Consider the following 21,588-nt stretch of genomic DNA (forward strand, 5'->3'; position numbering starts at 1 on the left):
GTGTTGCGTTCAAGTAGAATTTGAAATAGGCAGACAAGCAGTTTCAAGGGTTTTCAGGTTACTATAAAAAACTAAATGATAAAACAAACAATAAAATAACACTAGCCTCATAGGAGTAAAAAATAACAACAAACAAAACGAAGGAATAAAGCAAAAAACAAAATAGCATAATACATTATTTCTGCGTTCATTGTTGCCAGATTCTGCCCTTTTAATAACGTTATTTATTCAACAGTGACAGTTATTTAAGAAAAATTACACTTATTATGTGTAATTGTATCTACTTGTTTATAGTGCTTTTCACTACACAAGGAAAATATTGCTTGCCTTTAGTTTTTCATCTTGGATTAAAGTGAGAAATAGAATATAGTCATACATGTTGGTTTCCCTCTCTGTTCACTTAATGCACAGTAGCATTTCACCTGCTACTGTATTCAGGGACATTAAATATTGAGCTGTGTAATAGTGCTGGTGGGGCAGCTGCAGCAGGAGGCCCTTCTCTCAAAGTAAACTTTCCTGAACTGAATGAATTATAATTGCACTGTGTACATTGTAGTAATCATTCAACCAAGTATGTAGGTCTACTGGATATTTTAATGTAGTTAAGAGTGTAAACCTTAACAGGTCAACTCAAAGACATGTACTAGGAATGTATAGGAATCCTAATCCTTTAGGATTAGGATTCCTATACATTCCTCCGCGACAGAGGGGGCGCTCTAACTCACAGTCACCGCTCTTTCGCTGCCTGTTGTGCCTAAACGGCTCACCTAACTACTTCCGGTTTTTTATTATCAATGATTTTGTCACTTGTGTGGGATTAAAACACTACTCTGGTGTTTGTCTTTTGTTGTTGTCAAAAAAATGTCGTACAACTACGTGGTAACCGCTCAGAAACCTACGGCAGTCAATGCCTGCATCACAGGTAAATATCCGCTGTTTGTTTCTCTTTGCAGTTGTGCAGTGGTTGGACATTTGCCACCTGCGTGCTAGCTGTGCTCCCGCGCTACAAGTACAGTGCTCCAGACAGGCCTGTGGTAGCAGCTAGCTGTTGTTTTGCTAAGTCAAATGTTTACTTGCTATTCTAGGCATACTCGTCTGTGTGCAAGTCTTGACACACACCCACTCACACACACACACACACACACGTCTCTTATCTGTTTATGTCTTGTTTGTTCTAACGCACATAACTATCGTCAGTGCTTCTTTTGGATCTAACGTTAGCTAGTTGTCGTGCCTAGTTTGGTTATCGTTACCCCAGGTCAAAATGCGTTTTCTCTTGCTGACAAACATGATCATACCACTGCATAGCTATATCCCAAACTGCGTGATACATACATACATGGGGTATTTTAGCAATCTGGTATAACCGGAGTGGCAATAAGCATCTTGAGTCATGAATCTAGTTGAGTGAAATGAGCCTGGTTTAGTCTATCAGATGTGAACATTGTGTTGCTTTTCTCTGTTTCACATCTTTATATTATTGTAGAATAGTATGGTAAATATGATACTTTTAACCAAAAAACATTATTTTAATACATCACAGGTAGGGCTCAGGTACTTTATGGTGGGGGTTATTATTTTTGACTTTTCATAGGCTGACATAGTAAATTGGAGTCCTAACTAATACGACGATCTATAGAGAAAATAATTGTTAGTTGCCACCCTAGTCTAAATATATTTTAGAAGCACCAATAAGCATGCCCCAAATATCGCCACACTATCTATAAAAAAAATATTTGGTCAAGAAAATTGGGATTTTTTTATGTCAATATTGCTGTCAGGTCCCATTCCTGTTATTTGTCTACCTTTTTAGTAGGGGTGTGAATCTTCACTGGCATCACGATTTGATTCAATTAAGATTATAGTGTTAACTATTTGAATCGATTCAGTATCGCGATGCATCACCTCATCAACATTATTATATACTTCTACGCATGGTTTTCATCAACAACTTCAAGAATCAACTTCCCTTTTTATTGTATCTGCTCTTAAAAAAAAAGACACTTTCTGAATGTAGCGGAGTCTGAACACAACAGACAGGAGTGACTGGAAAATCAACAAGTAACATCAGTAGGCAATTATCGATTATGGTCTGTCACTGCATCGATGCAGAATCGCCAAGGTCTGCATAGGGCTGGGCAATATATCGATATAATATCGATATTGTGATATGAGACTAGATATCGTCTTAGATTTTGGATATCGTGATATGACATAAGTGTTGTCTTTTACTGGTTTTAAAGGCTGCATTTCAGTAAAGTGATGTACTTTTCTGAACTTACCAGACTGTTCTAGCTGTTCTATTATTTGCCTTTTCCCCACTTAGACATTATATCCACATTACTGATGGTAATTTATTTAAAATCTAAGTGTGAAGATATTTTGTTAGAGCACCAATTTTCAACCGTAGAATATTGCTGCAATATCGATATCGAGGTATTTGGTCCACAATATCGTGATATCTGATTTACTCCATATTGCCCAGCTCTAGGTCTGCATCGCGATGCATCGACACAATGATTAATTTCAACACCCCTGCTTTTTAGTCATCTTTTACCCTGCTGCTCTTACCTAATCAATCGTGTAATTAACATATTACAAATGTTGGTGTGTCTCCAGGTCACTTCACCTCTGCTGAAGACCTCAATCTGCTCATAGCTAAAAACACACGGTTGGAGATCTATGTGGTGACAGCCGAGGGGCTGAGGCCCGTCAAGGAGGTGGGCATGTATGGAAAGATTGCTGTCATGGAGCTCTTCAGGCCAAAGGTAAAGGTTGTGGGTGTGTATACAGTTGGTAGCAATGTGTAAACATTTCTTAAAATGAACTAGTTGGTGGGCTGTTGGTCAACTAGTTTATCTCACTGAAGATCTGTTTGTATTTAAAAAAAGAATGCACATACATTTTCCCAAGAAATGAGGCCAAAACATGTCAAATATATTTCTATTTTGTTCCTTAATTCTCTTTAAATTTTGTTTTCAGGTGGACATTTTACAGTTTTGAAAATTAAACGCTTATTTGATTATAAGGATTCTCCTCTCGAATGTTCTTCTATGTTGTTCCTGGCAGATGTCTGTGCCATTTATGCTGCCTTTCCACTGTATGGTATGGTATGGCTCTGCTCGGTTCGGCTTGACTCACGTTTTTGGTATCAGTACTTTTCTTTTTCGTTTCCCACTGCGATAGTACCCCCACATGTATACAGAGGGTATTTAGCAATCTGGTATAACCGGAGTGACAATAAGCATCTTGAATCATGAATTTAGTTGAGTGAAATGAGCCTGGTGTAGTCTATCAGATGGGAACATTGTCTTGCTTTTCTTGGTTTTGCATCTTTATGGTATAGATTCTAAACCGATCGCCATCGGCTCAGCTTGCTTGGAACCTTGACCAAGGTGGTACCAAAAAAAGTGCCATGTACTATCCACAACTTTTGCTTGCAAAAAGAGCATGTCGATTCACACCGTACCACGCAGTGGAAAAACTGCAATAGTATGCTATTATGAAATTAGAAAAAGAAAAAACAGACACATCCTGAAACGTCGTTATTATAAATCTTGGCTAGAATAAAAGGCAATAACTCGAGTAGAATAGTTGCTGTTGACTGTACGGTGGATTCTTAGGCCGGTCATGCTGCCCCTACTAATTAGGCTGGTGGAATTAAATTGAAAGCAGGCCTCTGCATGTTTGATCTTGGATTACTTTTTATTTTTTTTCTTCTTCTTCCATTTGTTCAGGGTGAGAGCAAGGACCTGCTGTTCATTCTCACATCCAAGTACAACGCCTGCATCCTAGAATACAAACAGAACGGGGAGAGCATTGACATCATCACTCGTGCCCACGGCAATGTCCAGGTGAGCCTGCAATACAAATATGTGATTCCTGAAATTCGCTGTATTCTAATATCTTCTCAATAAACATGATTGTTTTGTTTAGGCTATTCATTATTTTTGTTTAATAAGTTCACTCTTGATCTCTATACAACACCCTCATTAATTAAACTTTAAATTCAGCCAAAAGCAACGCACAGTCTCATTTTGCATTGTGTTCTTAGTAGGGCTGCTCCCTCTTTGTCGATTAGTCGACTAATCGGTCGTTTTGGTCTTAGTCAACTTAGATTTCTTTAGTCGATTTAGTCAAGTTTTATACTTTTTTCATGCTGAATGACTTATTTCCAAGAAATGTACAAGCACATCTCTGGTAAACACAAGAATTAAAGTGGTGCTTTTGCATGACTCTTTGCGGAGAAACTCAGATTTACAGATCTGTCAATTAAATCAACTAATCGATTAGTCGATACAATTGAATGAGTGTTAGTCGACTAAGAATTTCTTTAATCGAGCACAGCCCTAATTATTAGAATATGCTGTAATTTAAATTGGCTAGACTATTTTAATTAAAATGTCAGTGGCATTCATTTCCTTAATAGGGTTTATATCAGCAAAGTTGTGGAATTCGTAGTTCTCATTTAAAAGTGTAAAGAGCTGATAAAGGTTTCCTAGCTATTTAACAGCAGCCTGAGAACACACCAAATGTGATTTTATATTTTTTTTTTGTCTGAAGTGTCCTGCTGACCTTAAACATTTCTAAGTCAAAATGCTCTTTTGCAGGATCGTATCGGGCGTCCATCGGAAACGGGTATCATCGGAATTGTAGACCCAGAATGCCGTATGATTGGCCTGCGGCTGTATGACGGCTTGTTCAAGGTGATCCCATTGGACCGGGACAACCGTGAGCTCAAGGCCTTCAACATCAGACTTGAGGAGCTGCAGGTCATCGATGTTCACTTCCTGTATGGCTGCCAGGCCCCAACCGTCTGCTTCATCTACCAGGTACCTGAAAGGAGTGGTACCTGATGCATTGTGTTTTTAAGGGTATAAGAAAGACTTAGGTTTTCATTTTTCAAGTGTTCTTTCAAGCCCATCGTGTTCATAAAATATTGTATTGTAGTATTGTATGACAGCAGTTTAATGGTCAATTTTAAAGTTGCCCCTGTGGAGTTTTCCTGTAAGCAATCAAATGTCGTGTTTACATTCTGTACTACTCACCAAAACGCGTTGGCCCTCACTCATGCAACGTGCGTATGACCTAAAACAGGCGTAGGACGGGCGTACGCCGATTCCTACGCAAAGCTCGGCATTTATCAATTTGAACGTGAGCGTAGGCTGCGATAAAATCTCACGTCTGGTCTGAACTCGTGTACACAGGTTTTCGAGTCCGTGTGAACTTGCGGTGCAGCATATAATCAGTTTAACAGGAGAAGTCATCAGTTGATCACTTACCAGCAATGGCAGATCTGGCTCTTTTTAGAAGACCTCTATGCGCCGGTACAACGTGTTCAGCGGGGGAAGTACGACGTCTGCAAACATCGGCTGCCAAGATTCCAGTGAATAGTCAGGCTGAGAAAAGGCTCCGTGGTACGGCTCGACCACAGGTCCGTTGTAGCTGCTTAAATCCGAACCAAGTCCAAATAATGGATGTTGCACCGGTTTTTTTCACCAGCTCCTCCGTTTCGCTTTCAGCCATGTTTACTCAAGATGACGATGATGCATTGCAGCTCGTGGCTCTAACTTTCGTGGGTAGGTTGCGTCATCAACATGCATTATCGCAATCGTAGGCCAATTTTGTATCGTTTATATTGCATATCGTTTCTATCGCCCATTACTATAGCATACAAATGTCATGGGTGTATAAATTAAATAAACTTCAGCTGGAGTCCGATTTACGGCAACACTGTTGACTGCATCAGTGATCTCTTTCCATTCCTTTCCAACCAGTTTTCAGGCTGCCAAAAAGTACACACATTAGTGCAAATGATATGAGATATCAGGGTTTCAATCTCCACCTCTAAAAAGTGTCGCCTCTCAGCCGGATTACGTCTCGCCATGTCGTAAATTGTAGGGGCGAGGCCTCAAAACCGAGAATATATTGGGGCGTGATATTAAAATTACGATTGTTTCCAGCCGCTGCATTTATCAGTGTACCACCATTCTTACGTTGTGATTGGTGTGATACGAACGTTTCATGAATCACACGTGAAGACTGTCGTAAGATGATTTCTCTGATGATCTCCGCTGTTTTCTACTTTGGGTTGATAAATGAGGGCCATTGTGTGTATCCTTGATGTCTAACAAACGTGTCAAGTTCGTCTCCTTCCACATAAACTTTGCAAAGCTGTTTTTTTTTTTTTTTTTTTTTAAAGGTCCAGTGTGTGTTTATTCTCAAAATCACTGTTGCCCGTTCACAAACTTGTCCTTTTTCATGAATATTTACCACCACCATCGATTCGAAGTATTCATTTTGGCTTGAAATTTTACATTTGCATTTGCATGAACTGGAGTAGACGCTCCATATTCATGCGTCATCTTGAAATACGTAAGCCGGTAAGGGACATACAGGACATACTGCTCCGCCTTTCGCGTTTTCGCTGTCACATGATAAACTCACAGGTGCTGCTAATGGGTATCATAGCTTCCCGACCCCAGCAAATTTGAAGAAGGAAACACGGAGGACCACACGTATTCAAAATACACATTTCAGGAACAGGAGTCTTTGTCGCCCAGAAAAAGAAAAAGGATATTGAAAAGAGCAAGAGACCGGCTTTTTGAAGTGTGAAGGCTGCCGTCGCTGTAATACGTACTTTGAACTGCGTGGTGCGAGAGAGTTGATTGGGATATACAGTATGATCTCAACGCTTGATGGGAGAAATTCCCACACATTGGACCTTGTTAAGTAATAAAAATCCAGCATTGTTCCATGTTTACTAGCTTGCAGTCCTCTTCTGCCTTTGTTGGCACATTACAGCATATCTTGCCGTGTTACTGCCCCTTGTTGATCAGTGGAATCTTGCACCTGCATGCAATTTAAAAGAAGATGCACATAAAAAAATGCTCCCATAGTGCTTCTAGAAGTCCAAAAACCTAAACTTGATGTCATATTGTCCTCATTCAAGACATTTCTTTAAAGATGTAACATGGTGTCCTGTTGTGTATGGTAGGACCCCCAGGGACGCCATGTGAAGACCTACGAGGTTTCTCTGAGGGAGAAGGAGTTCAACAAGGGCCCCTGGAAACAGGAGAATGTGGAAGCTGAGGCATCTATGGTCATCCCGGGTAATTGGAGCATATACTATCCACATTACTGACATAATCAATTCATCAATTAGTAAATCAACAGAAGCACTGCTAACGATATTTTTATCATCTGAATTCTACCTGGATTTTAGAATTGTTTTCTATCGGGATTTTACTAATTTATTTTAATTTTAAAGAAAGACCTGATAAAAATGAGTTTTACCCATTAATCAAACTAAAACAAACCGTTATGAAGGGATGATTTAGATTTTTATCTTTTAAGCATAAGATGGAAAGACTAAACCACATTCTAAACCACAGCACATACGTCTTCCACAATAGAAAACATGTATGTAATGTATATTTGATGATTTATTCTCCTCTCAGAAGATGAATTGAAAATATAGATGTAATAGATGAATTGATTATGAAAATGTTATTTATTTCAGCACTGCTTATAGCCGTTTAGAACATACTCTGTGTTATAGGTTTGCTCCTGAAATTGTACAAATCTAGCACTGACTTTCTTGCTTTTGTGCTTGTATTTTAGTGCCAGAGCCATTTGGTGGAGCTATAATCATAGGACAAGAATCCATCACCTACCACAATGGAGATAAATACTTGGCCATTGCACCACCTACTATCAAGGTAAAGACATCAAATAATGGCTGTTGATAATGCTCTGTTTTTGTCATCTCATTTTAAAAAGTAGAATATTTTTAGTTGTTCTCTCTAAACCCTCCCGCTTTCAATATTATCTATCATTCAGTAGTCGTTCAGTTGCAGTATTTGGTAACACTTTACTTGAAGGTATCTACATAAGGGTGACATGACACTGTCATGAACACATGTCACTGTCATGACACATGAACCCTAACCATAACTTGTCATGACAAAAACCGAATGACACTTACTAAAAGAAGCGTTATGTCGTTTATGACTTTTTTATAATGTTTATGACACGTTCATGACAGTGTCATGCCAGTCTTGTGTAGATACCTTCAAGTAAAGTGTTTTGTAATAACAATGAACATTTTCGTTATATGAATGCGTTCCATACTGTTGGATCTCAACAAATACCAACAATTCTGTAGAAACAAAGTAACGTCACTTGCAGAGTTGAGGTAATACACCATCTATCTAGCATATATTGCCATATTTTGCCATGTTTCCTATTGGTCATTAGGATCAGACTTTTATCATTTATCTCTTTGAATGAAGTAAAATAAAAATGGTGGTAGCAAAAGTAGCCATCAGAATTTCTATTATGTGAACATATTAATACTAATTTTGCTACATTTAGGAGCCCCTGAGGTGTACTTGTTAGAGGTGATTTGTAAAGAACCTTGTGTTGATGTAAAGGGACGTTGAAAGACAGGCTTATAACCGCTGTGATGGTAGAGATGTTGAAATTAATCAAATAATCGTTGCATCGAATGCAGGCTCATAATCGATTATTTCTGTTTACAATTTAATGTAGGCCTAACAACATATTCTGGTAGGTTTTGCACATTCAGGAAGTGCCTTGTGCTCAGTGCTGTAGTTTTATGTATCCAATTTATTTAGTATTAGAGCACTGCAGAATGTTTTGTTTTTGAAGCTTGAAAAGCTATGAATTAAATATCCTACATGGCTTTAATAGAACAATTTATTTGACGCATCGTGATGCATCGAGATATCGAATTGAATCGCTGACATGATAATCGTAATCAACTCGGGAGATGAGTGAAGATTCACACCTATGTGATGGTGACTTTAGCTCAAGATGAAGTTGCTGTACTGCTCCGCTCACATTTAACAAATCTCAAGGCTGCTTCTATAATTAGAGAATGTTCTATCACTGTTGCGCTGCATTTTGGTACCATGGTCTCATACATTTTTAAAAGGACATTTCAAGTTCAAGTAGCTTCTGATTTAGAGTTACACAGCTTTGTTATGTCTTCATGATAAAAAAAATAATGTCTTTGCTAGAGTTATCGGCTGTGTTGATAATAGAGATGGCCCGAAACCATTTTTTGCTTCCCGATACCTGAACTTGCGTATTGGCCGATTCCAAGTACTGATCCGATACCAGTGTGTCATATATTTTATGTGTTAACAACCGTGTACTACTATCCCTGTATGGATGTGATATGAATTCTATCTTTGTTATACTGGTATCGGTATCGGAACATCTCTAGTTGATAAATAACAGTCAGTCTGATATTGGGATGATTGATTTATGCTTTTTTTCTGATTAACTTTGTCATTTTGGAATTCAATATCCAACTTTCTATTTATTTCACCCCTTTTGATATTTGATCATAGTATGTTTTAACCCTCATGTTGTCTTTACGTCAAATTTGATCCATTTTCATGGCAGAAATTTGGGTTTCTTTCAACCTAATTTGAAAAACCCAAAAGTAACATGGATGGTTGCTCAAAACGTTCTTCACAAGTCAAATTAAGGATCAGTTCTTTTTTGATTGACTTTTAGGTGTTTTACTCATTTTAACTAGCCTAGAAATCTAGACTCCCCCTAGTGGCAGCAAATTTATTTGGCAGTCAGGGGGGGTCTAGGCACTCTCCGTTGACTTTCAAGCTGCAAAAACCAAATTTTGGTCAGGCCAATCACATTGTGTATAGAGTCGGTGGGCGGGGCTTATGGCTGCTGTCTTCTGAAGACTTGGAGTTAAGCTTTTCTTTGATAAAAGAACAAAGAACGGCACAGAACTCATTCTTAAAAAAGGAAGATGTGTTCGGAGTTTTGCCGACCGGATACGGCAAAAGTTGAATCTATCAACTAGCTTCGCTACCTTCTTTGTTGCTCTGCCTGGTTGTAGCGCTATCCTATTACGTGCAGAGGGAATTTGAAAGACAACCGTTTATCCCGCCCCTCGGATCGAGCTCCGTCAATGGTGAGTTCCCAGACCCAACATCTGGATGTGGGTCTGGCTGGTCAGGCTACATTTTAACAGCATTATTCTGACTTAACTTGGACAGTCTGTCATTATCCATAAACATCCTCTGATCTTAAATATTAGTCAAAATAATTCATACGTTCTGCTTTTTTAACTCAAAAATTATATATAATGTCATATAGGCTAAATGAGCTTTACATTCCAAAAAATAGTGGTAATAAGTTGGTGTTAGTGTATAATGGTGGTACTGAAAAAAAAAGACAAAGAAATTGAGTTAAACATCGAAAAGAGACAAAAAAACGTTTTTATTTTTTTTTTAAAGCGGCAAAAACGTCAAAAGTGTTCATTTTCATCCAGAAGGACAACACCAGGGCTAATACAAGTGTGTGTGACATCTCACACGTGGCTTTGACTTCGCTTAGCCCACTTTTGAAGAAAATACCAAGATGTGTATCGCCATTCAGCCGAATAATGCCAACATGGGATTTTTGGTCCATATCGCCCAGCCCGACTAAGCACCCATCAAGTGTTGAGTGTTGTTTAGCTGCGACAGAAGTAGGTGCTGCTTGAAATGCTTCCAAGCCTTCTGTTATGTCCCTGTTGTTTCCTGGCTCATATCTGTGTCCTGCTGATTCTCTGCTGGTTGATCATTAAAAGCCCCAAACTGCCTGCACACTTACTAAACCAGCTCACAATTGCCTTGCAAGCTGTCGTGTCTCTGTTACAACTCTGTTTCCACAGTAGCATTGCTACATCATTGCTCAGCAGGTATTGGGGAGGCGGGAAAGAGTTAGTGGGTTGTTGCTATGCGACTAGTCCGGCTTACGGGGTATACAGTGCTTGGGAGTGACATGCAGCAAAGGGTTGCAGGTTGGAGTCGAACCCGCAGCCGCTGCGTCGAGGAGTAAACCTCCTATATATGTGCGCCTGCTCTACCAACTGAGCTAACCTACTATGTGACTAATAAAACTCTTACTGAAGCTGTAACATTAGTAGTCAGCTGAAACACACTCTTTTCTGCAGCGTCAAGGAAACCGAAGCATATCCTTTGATGTATAACTCCAATGTTTTGGCAGTTAATTAATGAATTGTCACTCACGCGCACAGAAGTGAAAAACAAATGTGAGACACCAAACATTCTGCCAGCGTGGAGGTCTGCTGAACGGGTCTGAATTCATGTACCACTTGTCGTATGTTGGGCTAGCAGACTGCTTTCGCTTGTTGAATCTGACAAGCTAAATGACCTGCCATTCAGTCGAGAGAGGGATGCTAGAGGTTTGTGAAAATGAAAGTAGATCCACCATTTGACCAAAGATGTTAACAATACCACAGGCAGGAGGAGTGTGAAGTTTTGTAAAGGTTCGATCAAGTGAGAAACTGACTCGGCTTGTACTGTAGACAGCAGCAATAACCTTAGCTTCCGTTGAAGGAAAAGTAGAGGTAGAAGCTCAGTTACACTGTGATTTAAATAACCATTCCAATAATGACTACTGTTCTAGCCAGCTTAGAGTGGAGACAGGAACTCCAGTTTAAAGCTTAAAGCTTTTTTTTTTCCCCCAAACATGTTAGGCCAGTCGGGTTAGGCTTGCGTTGTCAGGCGGCCCAAATTTAACCGGGACTGAAAGCTGAGAGTGACTCTGACAATATCCCAAGGGAGTTGTGTTCAAGTGGAAAGCAAAAGAAGAGAAGTTATGTTTTACACCTGTCGTAGTTTGTGCTTCAGTAGAATTGTCTTACTTGACTCTGTTTAAGTGGCTACGCAGTTTTATTTGGGAAGCATATCTTATATAATGTATAAAATGCCAACGTGCATTGAGCACACAAAAATCCCCCAAAAAGCGTATAATCATAAGCAGAGCTCATAAATCCCAGCCAGGTTGCTATTAGAAGCCAGTATTTGCTTATCACAGATATATTTGTTTTAGCAGATATATGTCAGCTGATAAGTCACAAGATATGGCAGTACAGAAATACCAAATGATATGATTCAGGTCATTTAGAAACCGTGCTGCTGTTGCATAAGTTGTCCTCCAGAGAGTGCTGACAAGTTATTTTTCCACTGTTTTATGCCCTGATCAATACACGTTTTGGTTCATAATGCTTCAATCCTAAAATTGAAGGATCCTTATCAACATGCTTGTTTATGTAATGTGCTTATGTGAAAATATGAATATCTGCCAATGTATCCTCATATTTCTTTTTAAACCTTAATATCAGCATTGCCTTTAAAAATCCAGTATCACTTGTGCTCTAATTAATTATTGTATCAATATTGAATCTACATTGTGTAATTTTTTTGAGTTGATTTTTTTTTTTTTAGCAAAACCCCCTTTGTTCTTTGCACAAATATGTGCTCATTCATGTGTAATTACTTCCACCAACTAATCTAAGTATTCTCATAAGTGTAGAATCTGCCATTCAGAATCATTCAGAATACAGACGAGCCGCCATGTAGGGCCTCCATCTTTAAAATATATCAGCCAAAGAGGGACATACCTCCGCATTTTGCCCTCTTAACACCTATTTGCACCGTGACGAATGCCAGGGGGAGATTACTCGCCAGGGAAGTGGAAAAAGAGAATCAAAACGACAACGCTAGATGGGAGAAATTCTTACACAATGTAGCTTTAATATGCCTGTGCTGTGTGTTACATTACATTTGTAATTGACGTTCAAATTGTACGTTCTCAAACATGAAGCAAACGATAAATAATTCTGGACCTTTTGTATCGCTCCGCCGGTCGTCTACTCAGGGCCCTGACGGGAAGGCAGGCCGACTTGTTTGCTCTGTGCTTTTCATGTCAGTTAAAATTTGAACAGTCTGTAGCTCTGCGAGTCAGATTGAAGCTTGTACGCTGGGGAAGCGCTATGGTTTCTTAATGAGAAAGAACAAACCAAACCTTGTGAAGACAGGTCTCTGTGCCTGTACTTGGACATGCTCATATCATTTATATGGATAATGCATGAGGTGAGCATGAAGACTTCTTCTGTACTGGTGTAATTCCACAAGCTCTTGCAGCTCCTCCACTGCGAGTGTTATTTTAATGATTTGTTTACGTTCCGCTCTCATTTACAGCAAAGCACCATCGTCTGTCACAACCGGGTGGACCCCAATGGCTCTCGCTACTTGCTGGGGGACATGGAGGGACGTCTGTTTATGCTGCTGCTGGAGAAGGAGGAACTCATGGACGGCACCGTGGCGCTCAAAGACTTGCACGTGGAGCTGCTCGGAGAGGTCCTCTATTTATCTTATTCTCTGTCTGCTTATCTCTCGGTCTGTCTTCACTGTTTATCCACCTGCCTATCCTCTGGCATTTCTCCCATCTGTTTCTCTGTATCTGGCTCAACCACCCTCTGGTTGCTTGTTGATTTTATTTTATTTTTTTCTCCTGCTGCTTTTTGCCTTTCAGTACCCTCTTTGTTACGTTAGACTCTTTTAATGGTTTATAGACCTGACAGTAGTCAATGGATCGGTCTAGACTTGTAGGGAAGATGAGAAAAAATGATCCCACCTCTTTGTTGCTAGCTTGCCAGGGTGTCATTTCCCTTTTTAAGTTGATTTAGACAATGACTTTATATCAATACTGGGCTCAAACTAAATCTCATCTTAAAGGCACACAGCTTTCGGCTTGTGGCAACGTCTTCTAATGACTTGCCAAGGAGAATAGAAAGGTAAAATGCGGCTGAATGATGCTGGAACTAGAAGCTTTTTAAATTGTTTATTTACAGTATCTCACAAAAGTGAGTGCACTCCTCACATTTTAGTAAATATTTCATTATATCTTTTAATGGGACAACACTGAAGAAATTAACAGTACACAGCCATTCATGTCTAAATCGCTGGCAACAAAAGTGAGTACACCCCTATGTTAAATTCCCATAGAGGCAGGCAGATTTTTATTTTTAAAGGCAAGTTATTTTATGGATCCAGGATACTATGCATCCTGATAAAGTTGTCTTGGCCATTGGAATTAAAATAGCCCCACATCATCACATACCCTTCACCATACCTAGAGATTGGCATGGTTTTATGTCGGTTAGCCTAATAGCTGGTTTGATTTGCATTGAGAGATGATTTTATGGAAAGTACCCCATGCCAATCTTACATTGTTACAACAAATAAAGGAAAAGTTCATGTTGAACAGAATTTGTACTGTAAGTACAGTACTTAAGTAAAGTCGTACATTCCACCACTGCCAAAGCGGTTCCTTAGCGTAACGAGGAGTGAACCCTCTTGTCAGTCGCATGGTCTTTGGTGGGCGGGACTCCAGGCCGAGAGAGAGAGACAGAAAAACACTAGTTGAGAGTTGGAGCAGGGTTTCCCGCAGCACTTTGCAGTTAATCCACCGGGTTACTTGGCGTCCCGTTTTCTTCCTTTCATTCCAAACCACACAACTGACAACCTGCAGGTGGAGGGGGTGGAGACAGGCTCGGACATACACGCCGCTGGACTTGTCAGTCTCGCAAGCGGTTTCAGGAAAGTGGCTGCATGTGTCCGACAATGCACAGAACATTAACGGTACAAGCCTACAGCTGTCCGCGGACACGGAGTGTGTGTGTGTGTGTGTGTGTGTGTGTGTGTGTGTGTGTGTGTGTGTGTGTGTGTGTGTGTGTGTGTGTGTGTGTGTGTGTGTGTGTGTGTGTGTGTGTGTGTGTGTGTGTGTGTGTGTGTGTGTGTGTGTGTGTGTGTGTGTGTGTGTGTGTGTGTGTCCGCACGAAGCTCCGACCTGAAGAGGAGCAGAAGCCGCACCTTCGCCAAAATGAAGACTGAAAAACTGAACTATTTTGGTACATTTACTGGCCATGTGGCATATAGCCATACAGATAGATTTAATGTATTAATTATATATTATTTAAATTTAATATTTTGTGTTAAATAATTGTAAAAGGTAGTACAGAGTCTGTAGTCTTTGAACTTACGTGTCACAAACGGCAATCCCACAACTGTACATCAGCGTGAAAGACGACATACTAAAGGAGATCAAAGACATATTGTGGATATTTAAAATGTCTTCCAGTTCCAGTGTTAAATATTCTTTAGAAATAAAAGTATATTGATCTTTGAAAAGGTGTACCTGCATTATTATGCCATTATCATTATATTAGATGCAAATGGTCTTTCAATGACAATATTATCGTTTATCGCAATAATTTCTGGGACAATTTATCGTCCAGCAAAATTTGTTATCGTGACAAGCCTACAAATGTATTATGAAAGTTGTCGTTGATCGAACTAGGACAGTGTCCGTACAAAGCGTGCCTGATCAGAACGGGCCGATTGCGCTGCCTCCAGTATTGCTACTTGCAGCTTTCTCGAGAATCGCTAATCCAAACAACTTCACACTCGACACTGCACTGGGTCCTAAGCAATACACCTACCGTGACATAGTTGCGTCCCCTAGCCATGCTGGAGTATAAGCGTCATTTGCTTATAGGTTGCTACAATGTAACATCTCCAGTCTCTCTTTCTTCTTCTGTTCTTGAATGTAGTGTAGCGAGCGATAGAGAGCGAGCGGTACCCAGCATGCCGTTCGGCAGTGAAACAGTAAATAGGGGTCTCCTCTCAATACGCTACATAGCGTGTACATAACGCACTACTAATACATATGTCCGGTAGGCCGTAGATCTCAAGAGCTCGCTCTCAACATTGCGCTTCCTTGGGTTCTCAGCAATGCACTCGTCAAGTGTGAAGTCGATCAGATGAACGGTTGTCGTGAAAAATCGAAGGACAGAGGCACCCTCCATTTTAGTTAGATTATCATTTTAGCACCACGCAAGTACAAAATGGTGGCTCAGAAATGCTCCTTCTTGTATTGATATCACTATGTTTTACGTGTGATCAGCGTTATTAACTTAATACATTTGTGGAGCCTTTACAGAGTAAATAGGACTTGCTGCTTGTTTTTGTCTCATATTATAGTAAACTGAATATCTTTGGGGTTGGACTGTTGGTTGGACTAAACAAGCCATTTGAAGACATCACCGAGGGCTCTGGGAAATTGGGATAGACATTTCTTACTACAGACTGACTGACAGATGGACTGCGACATCCCTTGAACCATGCAGATAGCATTGCTAAAAAAAAATAGTAGTTGCAGCCATCGGGTGGATATGGCCTCAGAGATGTTTTTGTGTCTCTCTCCAATGACAGACATCCATTGCTGAGTGTTTGACCTACTTGGATAACGGCGTGGTCTTTGTGGGCTCCAGACTGGGCGACTCCCAGTTAGTGAAGGTAAGCAGCAAGAGACAGTTTCACACCTTCTACACCAACAACAATCAACAACATCATTAAATGCAATACTTTTTTTTTTTTTTTTTTTTTAATCTTTAAATTGTTCCGTGAACCTGTTATGTCAGTTAAATAATTTTCTGCAGGTAACTAAAGGTCCCATGACATGGTGCTCTTTGGATGCTTTTATATAGACCTTAGTGGTCCCCTAATACTGTATCTGAAGTCTCTTTCCCGAAATTCAGCCTTGGTGCAGAATTACAGCCACTAGAGCCAGTCCCACAATGAGCTTCACTTAGTATGTGCCATTTCTGTGTCTGTAGCTATTGAGGAGGAGAGAGGGGGGGCAAGGTGGAGGGTGGGGGTGTGGCCTTGACCAACTGTCAGTTTGCTCGTTTGAAAGCCATGATGTCTCTCTCTCTCTCATGGGTGGGCCAAATTCTCTGGGTGGCAAAGCAGAGAAAGGGGAGGTAACCTTGCTTCTTATGACCTCATAAGGAGCAAGATTCCAGATCGGCCCATCTGAGCTTTCATTTTCTCAAAGGCAGAGCAGGATACCCAGGGCTCGGTTTACACCTATCGCCATTTCTAGCCACTGGGGGACCATAGGCAAAAAAAACTCCATAAAGTGAAATTTTCATGCCATGGGACCTTTAAATTATTTCTTGAAGGAGGATGGAGTATGGAAAAGTATTTGGTCCCTCCTTTGGACTGTATTATTTTGACATTTGCCTTTTGATATCTTAAAACTTTTAACTTTTGATAATCTTCAACAGAAATCCATACAAAATGACACATGCCATGTATCACCATGTTCACCATGTACTGTCATCCTTTCTCATTGATTTGTAAAGAGGGTTCTCTTTGTTTCTCTGCAGCTCAACGTGGACAGCAATGAACAGGGCTCGTATGTGGCGGTGATGGAGACGTTCACCAACCTAGGGCCCATCGTGGACATGTGTGTGGTGGACCTGGAGAGGCAGGGCCAGGGCCAGGTAAAGGCCTCAAGCTGAATCCTTTTTTTATTTCTGTGGAAAAAGTGGTGTTTTTTTTTTTGGTTTTTTTTGCCAAACGCAAAGCAGGACAGACATAACACATGTTATATCACAGCTACATATTGAGAGCAAATCATTCAGATAAAATAAAAAGTTTCTTGGGGCGTTAGTTGGAGGATGTAGACATGACGAGGTGATTACCGAAAACCCTCTTTTAACAGTCACTGGATTCACTTTATAGCTTATGGTGAGTCTCCATCTGTGTTTTTCTCTCTATCATCCTCTTTGTCACAGCCTTCAGGGACTCTGGGCTTGTACCGCCGATGCTGCCGGTTTCTTGCGTCGTGTTAACAGTGTTTTTGTCAGCAGAATTAAGCATGCAACGTACTACAGCACAAACCTGCCACTGGCCAGACTAGCCCAGTGCAAGTATTCTTGCTGACATCAAATGCACGGCTTCCTGTGCCTTTTTTTTAATAGGCAGTCTGGGTGTTCTTCTTTTGTCTATTTTTTTGTTGACAGTGGTCCCTGTACGTCTGGAGTAATGCGCGCCCGGTATCCTATTTGCATCTAGATATGATTTGGCTGCACTGCAGTAACACCTGATGTTAAAATGCATCTCTGGTACACAAACTTAAATTGGCTTTCTTGGTCCATTGCAAAAAAAGTCAGATTGCTGTGGATGTTATTTCCTCTAATAATATCAACACCCTTTTAAATCTGACAGTGAAGACCTCGTCGCGGTCATTTCCTATCTGCATGTATCCGAAACAATCCGTCAGCTTTAGCACTTCTGTGTACTTACCTGAATATAATGTGATACAACCCATATTGCAATGTCAAGTTTAAAAGGCAACAAGAAGACACAATTTTATGTTGCTACCCAGCAAAGGAGTTTCTTTCTTCTTCCTGTAATATCCTATTATTTCTTCTTTATGTTATGAAACCAGATGCAAAATGAATCGGCCTGTTTTTTTGGCACATTCTTTATACACATTTCTAATATGATAGTTTGACAAAAGCGTTGCTTGATTGAACATTTGTCCTTCTTTGTATCAAATCAGTGAGGCAGAGGGAGATGAAACGGTGAAGTAACGAGAGAGATACAGTACAGAAGGTTTCGTTGGCAGGGTTTGACACCAGGCCTCCGGGTTCTTGATGTGGTTCCAAAGGCAGCGGTCCACTAGAGCTCAGAGCCACTCTCTGGGTACAGACCAGCACACAGTCTGCCACTGACTGTATTCATCCACACACTCAAGCTCATTTTAGTCTGTTGGGGCCCAGAGCTAAATCCAATAATTGTTTTAATTTGCCATTTGCACTAAATCCACAGAGCATTTGACCTGGTTAATTGGTGCGGACACATTCCAAGACCGTTAAGACCGGACTGATGCACAAGCTGCAGGGGAAAAAAACAAAATAACTGGACCCTCTCAGAAAAAAGCATGAACATGATTGTATTCACAGATGTGCAGCTGCAAACCAGATTTGGGTTTATGAAGGATAAAATACAATAATGAAAATGGTAACAAATACAGAAACAAAATGTATTATGTGCAGATTATCAGGATTTAGTCAGTCCTGTAAGAGTGTGGGGGCATTTGAGAACACTCTCGGGGGGGGGAATGAAGCTGTTGGGTGGCAGGTGGTAGACACAGAGATTATTTGGCCTCTGGTATTAATCCTGTTAGTGTGCCATGACTGGATGAATGAATAACATTCTGATGCTCTCCAGTCTCACTGTACAGACACCAGAATTATTCACCTTTAGGGTGTTGGATATCAATGCTGTTGCCATGTATGAACTGGCAATCTCAGAGAATAAATTGCTATTATTACTGCTACCACCACTGAAGCTGGCTATAATAACTACTACTACTAGTACTAATGGCAATGAGAAAGAGCTGAACAATTTGGCACTTAAAAGAAAATCAAACTGTAACTATTTTGATATTTACAGTTACCATTCCGAGCGTGTTTAAACTCCTACGGTGGCCGAAATTAGCGACGACTTCGTCCGTGAGTGTTCCTTCGAGTGTAATAATAGTTTTACGTTATTTTGGTACCATTTCATTGCTAACATCAGCTATCAGTTCCCAAACATATGCAAGCTAATGTTAGTAAAGTATCAGTGCTATCGTTATTCTGTATATTGTACGAGATTAATAGCGTAAGGCAATGGTGGAGGTTTGTGTTTTTAATATATTTCTCTGAGCAGTATGAACAATGTCAATGAAACCGAAATTAGCTCTTAGTATCTCCATTGTTTACACGCAGTTGTTCTAGCTGTAGCCTAGTCTGTGTTACAACTCCATTACGTGAGTTGTCTGCCAGGGAAATCACGACACATATGATTACATTTATGTTACAAGGTAGACGATCCTTTTTCATCATTGATGCGAGGAAAAGTATCATAGATGTTCTAGCGTTTTGTACAGCCATGCTATAGTTAGCCAAGCAAGTAGCAACTATAAAACTTCGAATTTTACACAAATAGGCAGAATTACCTGTCGAGAAGAAAGCAGGCAACTTCCGTGTCCCTTTTTAAAATCCCTGCTCCTTATGAGCTCTTTCCATCTTGGAAAAGCCACTTCAATATTAACTTTGGTCTTGTTGCTTTGCCTGTCGCATTGTCGTTTAATTCACTTTTTAACTTCCTTCAAATATGCCGTCAGTCGCAAGTAATCTTCTCCCCCTCCCTGGAATTCGTCACAGTCAGTGCCACTGAGTGAAAAGCGTGAAATGCGGAGGTATGTCCCTCTTTGGCTAATGTATTTTAAAGATGGAGGCGCTACATGGCTGCCGTCATTCGAGCGACTCGCTCGTATGTATTCTGAATGATTCTGAATGTCAGAATCTACGCTTACGAGAATACTTTGATTAGTTGGTGGAAGTAATTACACATGAATGAGCACATATTTGTTAAAGAAGAAAGGGGTTTTTGCTAAGAATCAACTCAAAAAATTACACAATGGAGCTTTAAGTAATGTTATTAGCAAAAATACCAAGCATGCCCCTGTTTCAGATGTTTTAGAGAAAATAGTAACTATAGGATCAACTACATCAAAAACCCTATTAAAAAAAGTAGGGAAATCACAACCCTCATATCTCAGTCGATGTCTTTATGTCTTTCTGTGCTGCTTTCAGCTGGTGACGTGCTCTGGTGCGTTCAAGGAGGGCTCCCTTCGGATCATTCGCAACGGCATTGGGATTCATGAGCATGCCAGCATTGACCTTCCGGGAATCAAAGGTGGGTGTGGGTGGGTGTTGGTGGGTGGGGGTGTATGTCTCTTCTACCACCTCCCTCTCAAGTCTTGACTTTATCTGGACCTTATTCCTTTCACTTCAACCTGCACATCTGTTTGCCTTGGCTGGCCAAGACGCCAGCTGTTGCTCGTCCAAGCTCCACATGCAAGCGTCGGCAGATGGCTCCGACGTCCTAGGTCTTGGGTCAGTCAGTACTTTTCAAAAGAAACGGGGAAAATTGCCAACCATAGGTCTGGAAACATTTGTTTTCATTTAGCATACCAATGAGCACTGCAATGTCTGCATTAGTAAAGTGTCAAGTGGAAGAATCCCATTAGGTTTAACAATGGCAGAGACCTCTTACTCCCAGAAAATGAGGTTCCTCTCCCAAGACTGTTCTCTCATGCTTAAATGAGACACAGAGGTTAGGTTGTTAGGCTTCAGCTGTTTATTGACCATGTCTGCCCTAAAAGCCTCAGATGCTGCCTCTTGCCCCTGGCCTCTTGATGAGAGACAATTATTCACTAAACCAATCAATAGCTCTCTTGAGAGGGATCTGTAACCTGTACATCTTCCGACAAGTTACAATTTGACAGATGGAACAGTTAAAGATCCAGTTGGATGTTGGCTGGACTTTGCATTTTTCTTGCTCTGCAGAATGGTGCGTAAAGTAACTTTGATTTCTACCGCCCTCTCTCGATTTCCCCTTCAAGGCTTGTGGCCGCTCCGCTCAGAGGCAGGCCGAGAGACAGATGACATGCTGGTGCTGTCTTTCGTGGGACAAACACGGTGAGTGTTTGTCGTTACAGCATGCCAGATAAGTGTAGATAAGATTCCATTCCGAATGCCATTTTTTTTTTTTTTTTTTTTTTTTTTTTTTTTTTTTTTATCTAAACTTTAGAGTGTGTTTTTCCCTAGAGTGTTGATGCTGAGTGGCGAGGAAGTCGAGGAGACTGAACTTCCTGGCTTCGTGGACAACCAGCAGACCTTTTACTGTGGCAACGTGGCGCACCAGCAACTCGTTCAAGTTTGTACACATACGCACACACTTCTGTTACATGTGCTGTCAGTGTGCTTCACAAGAACATGCTTTGGTTAGAATAACGTCGACATCTAGTTCAAAGCAGAAATAACATTTAATT

At 40.5% G+C, this 21,588-nt stretch overlaps 1 protein-coding gene across 1 annotated transcript in view; it reads left to right on the plus strand.

The window, feature by feature from the left end:
- The first annotated feature begins 729 nt into the window (after nt 1-729).
- Nucleotides 730-21,588, plus strand: part of ddb1 (damage-specific DNA binding protein 1) — a 61,059-nt gene continuing 40,200 nt past the window's right edge. Inside the window, exons 1-12 of the mRNA XM_028574512.1 lie at nt 730-922; nt 2,620-2,768; nt 3,738-3,854; nt 4,611-4,832; nt 6,998-7,112; nt 7,624-7,721; nt 13,050-13,208; nt 16,125-16,208; nt 17,084-17,200; nt 20,348-20,450; nt 21,160-21,235; nt 21,365-21,473. Of these exons, the coding sequence (XP_028430313.1) occupies nt 862-922; nt 2,620-2,768; nt 3,738-3,854; nt 4,611-4,832; nt 6,998-7,112; nt 7,624-7,721; nt 13,050-13,208; nt 16,125-16,208; nt 17,084-17,200; nt 20,348-20,450; nt 21,160-21,235; nt 21,365-21,473 (1,410 nt within the window). The 5' untranslated portion in view covers nt 730-861. The remainder of the gene's footprint in view (nt 923-2,619; nt 2,769-3,737; nt 3,855-4,610; nt 4,833-6,997; nt 7,113-7,623; nt 7,722-13,049; nt 13,209-16,124; nt 16,209-17,083; nt 17,201-20,347; nt 20,451-21,159; nt 21,236-21,364; nt 21,474-21,588) is intronic.

Source organism: Perca flavescens, chromosome 1 (assembly GCF_004354835.1).
Source record: "Perca flavescens isolate YP-PL-M2 chromosome 1, PFLA_1.0, whole genome shotgun sequence".
NCBI classification, from domain to species: domain Eukaryota; kingdom Metazoa; phylum Chordata; class Actinopteri; order Perciformes; family Percidae; genus Perca; species Perca flavescens.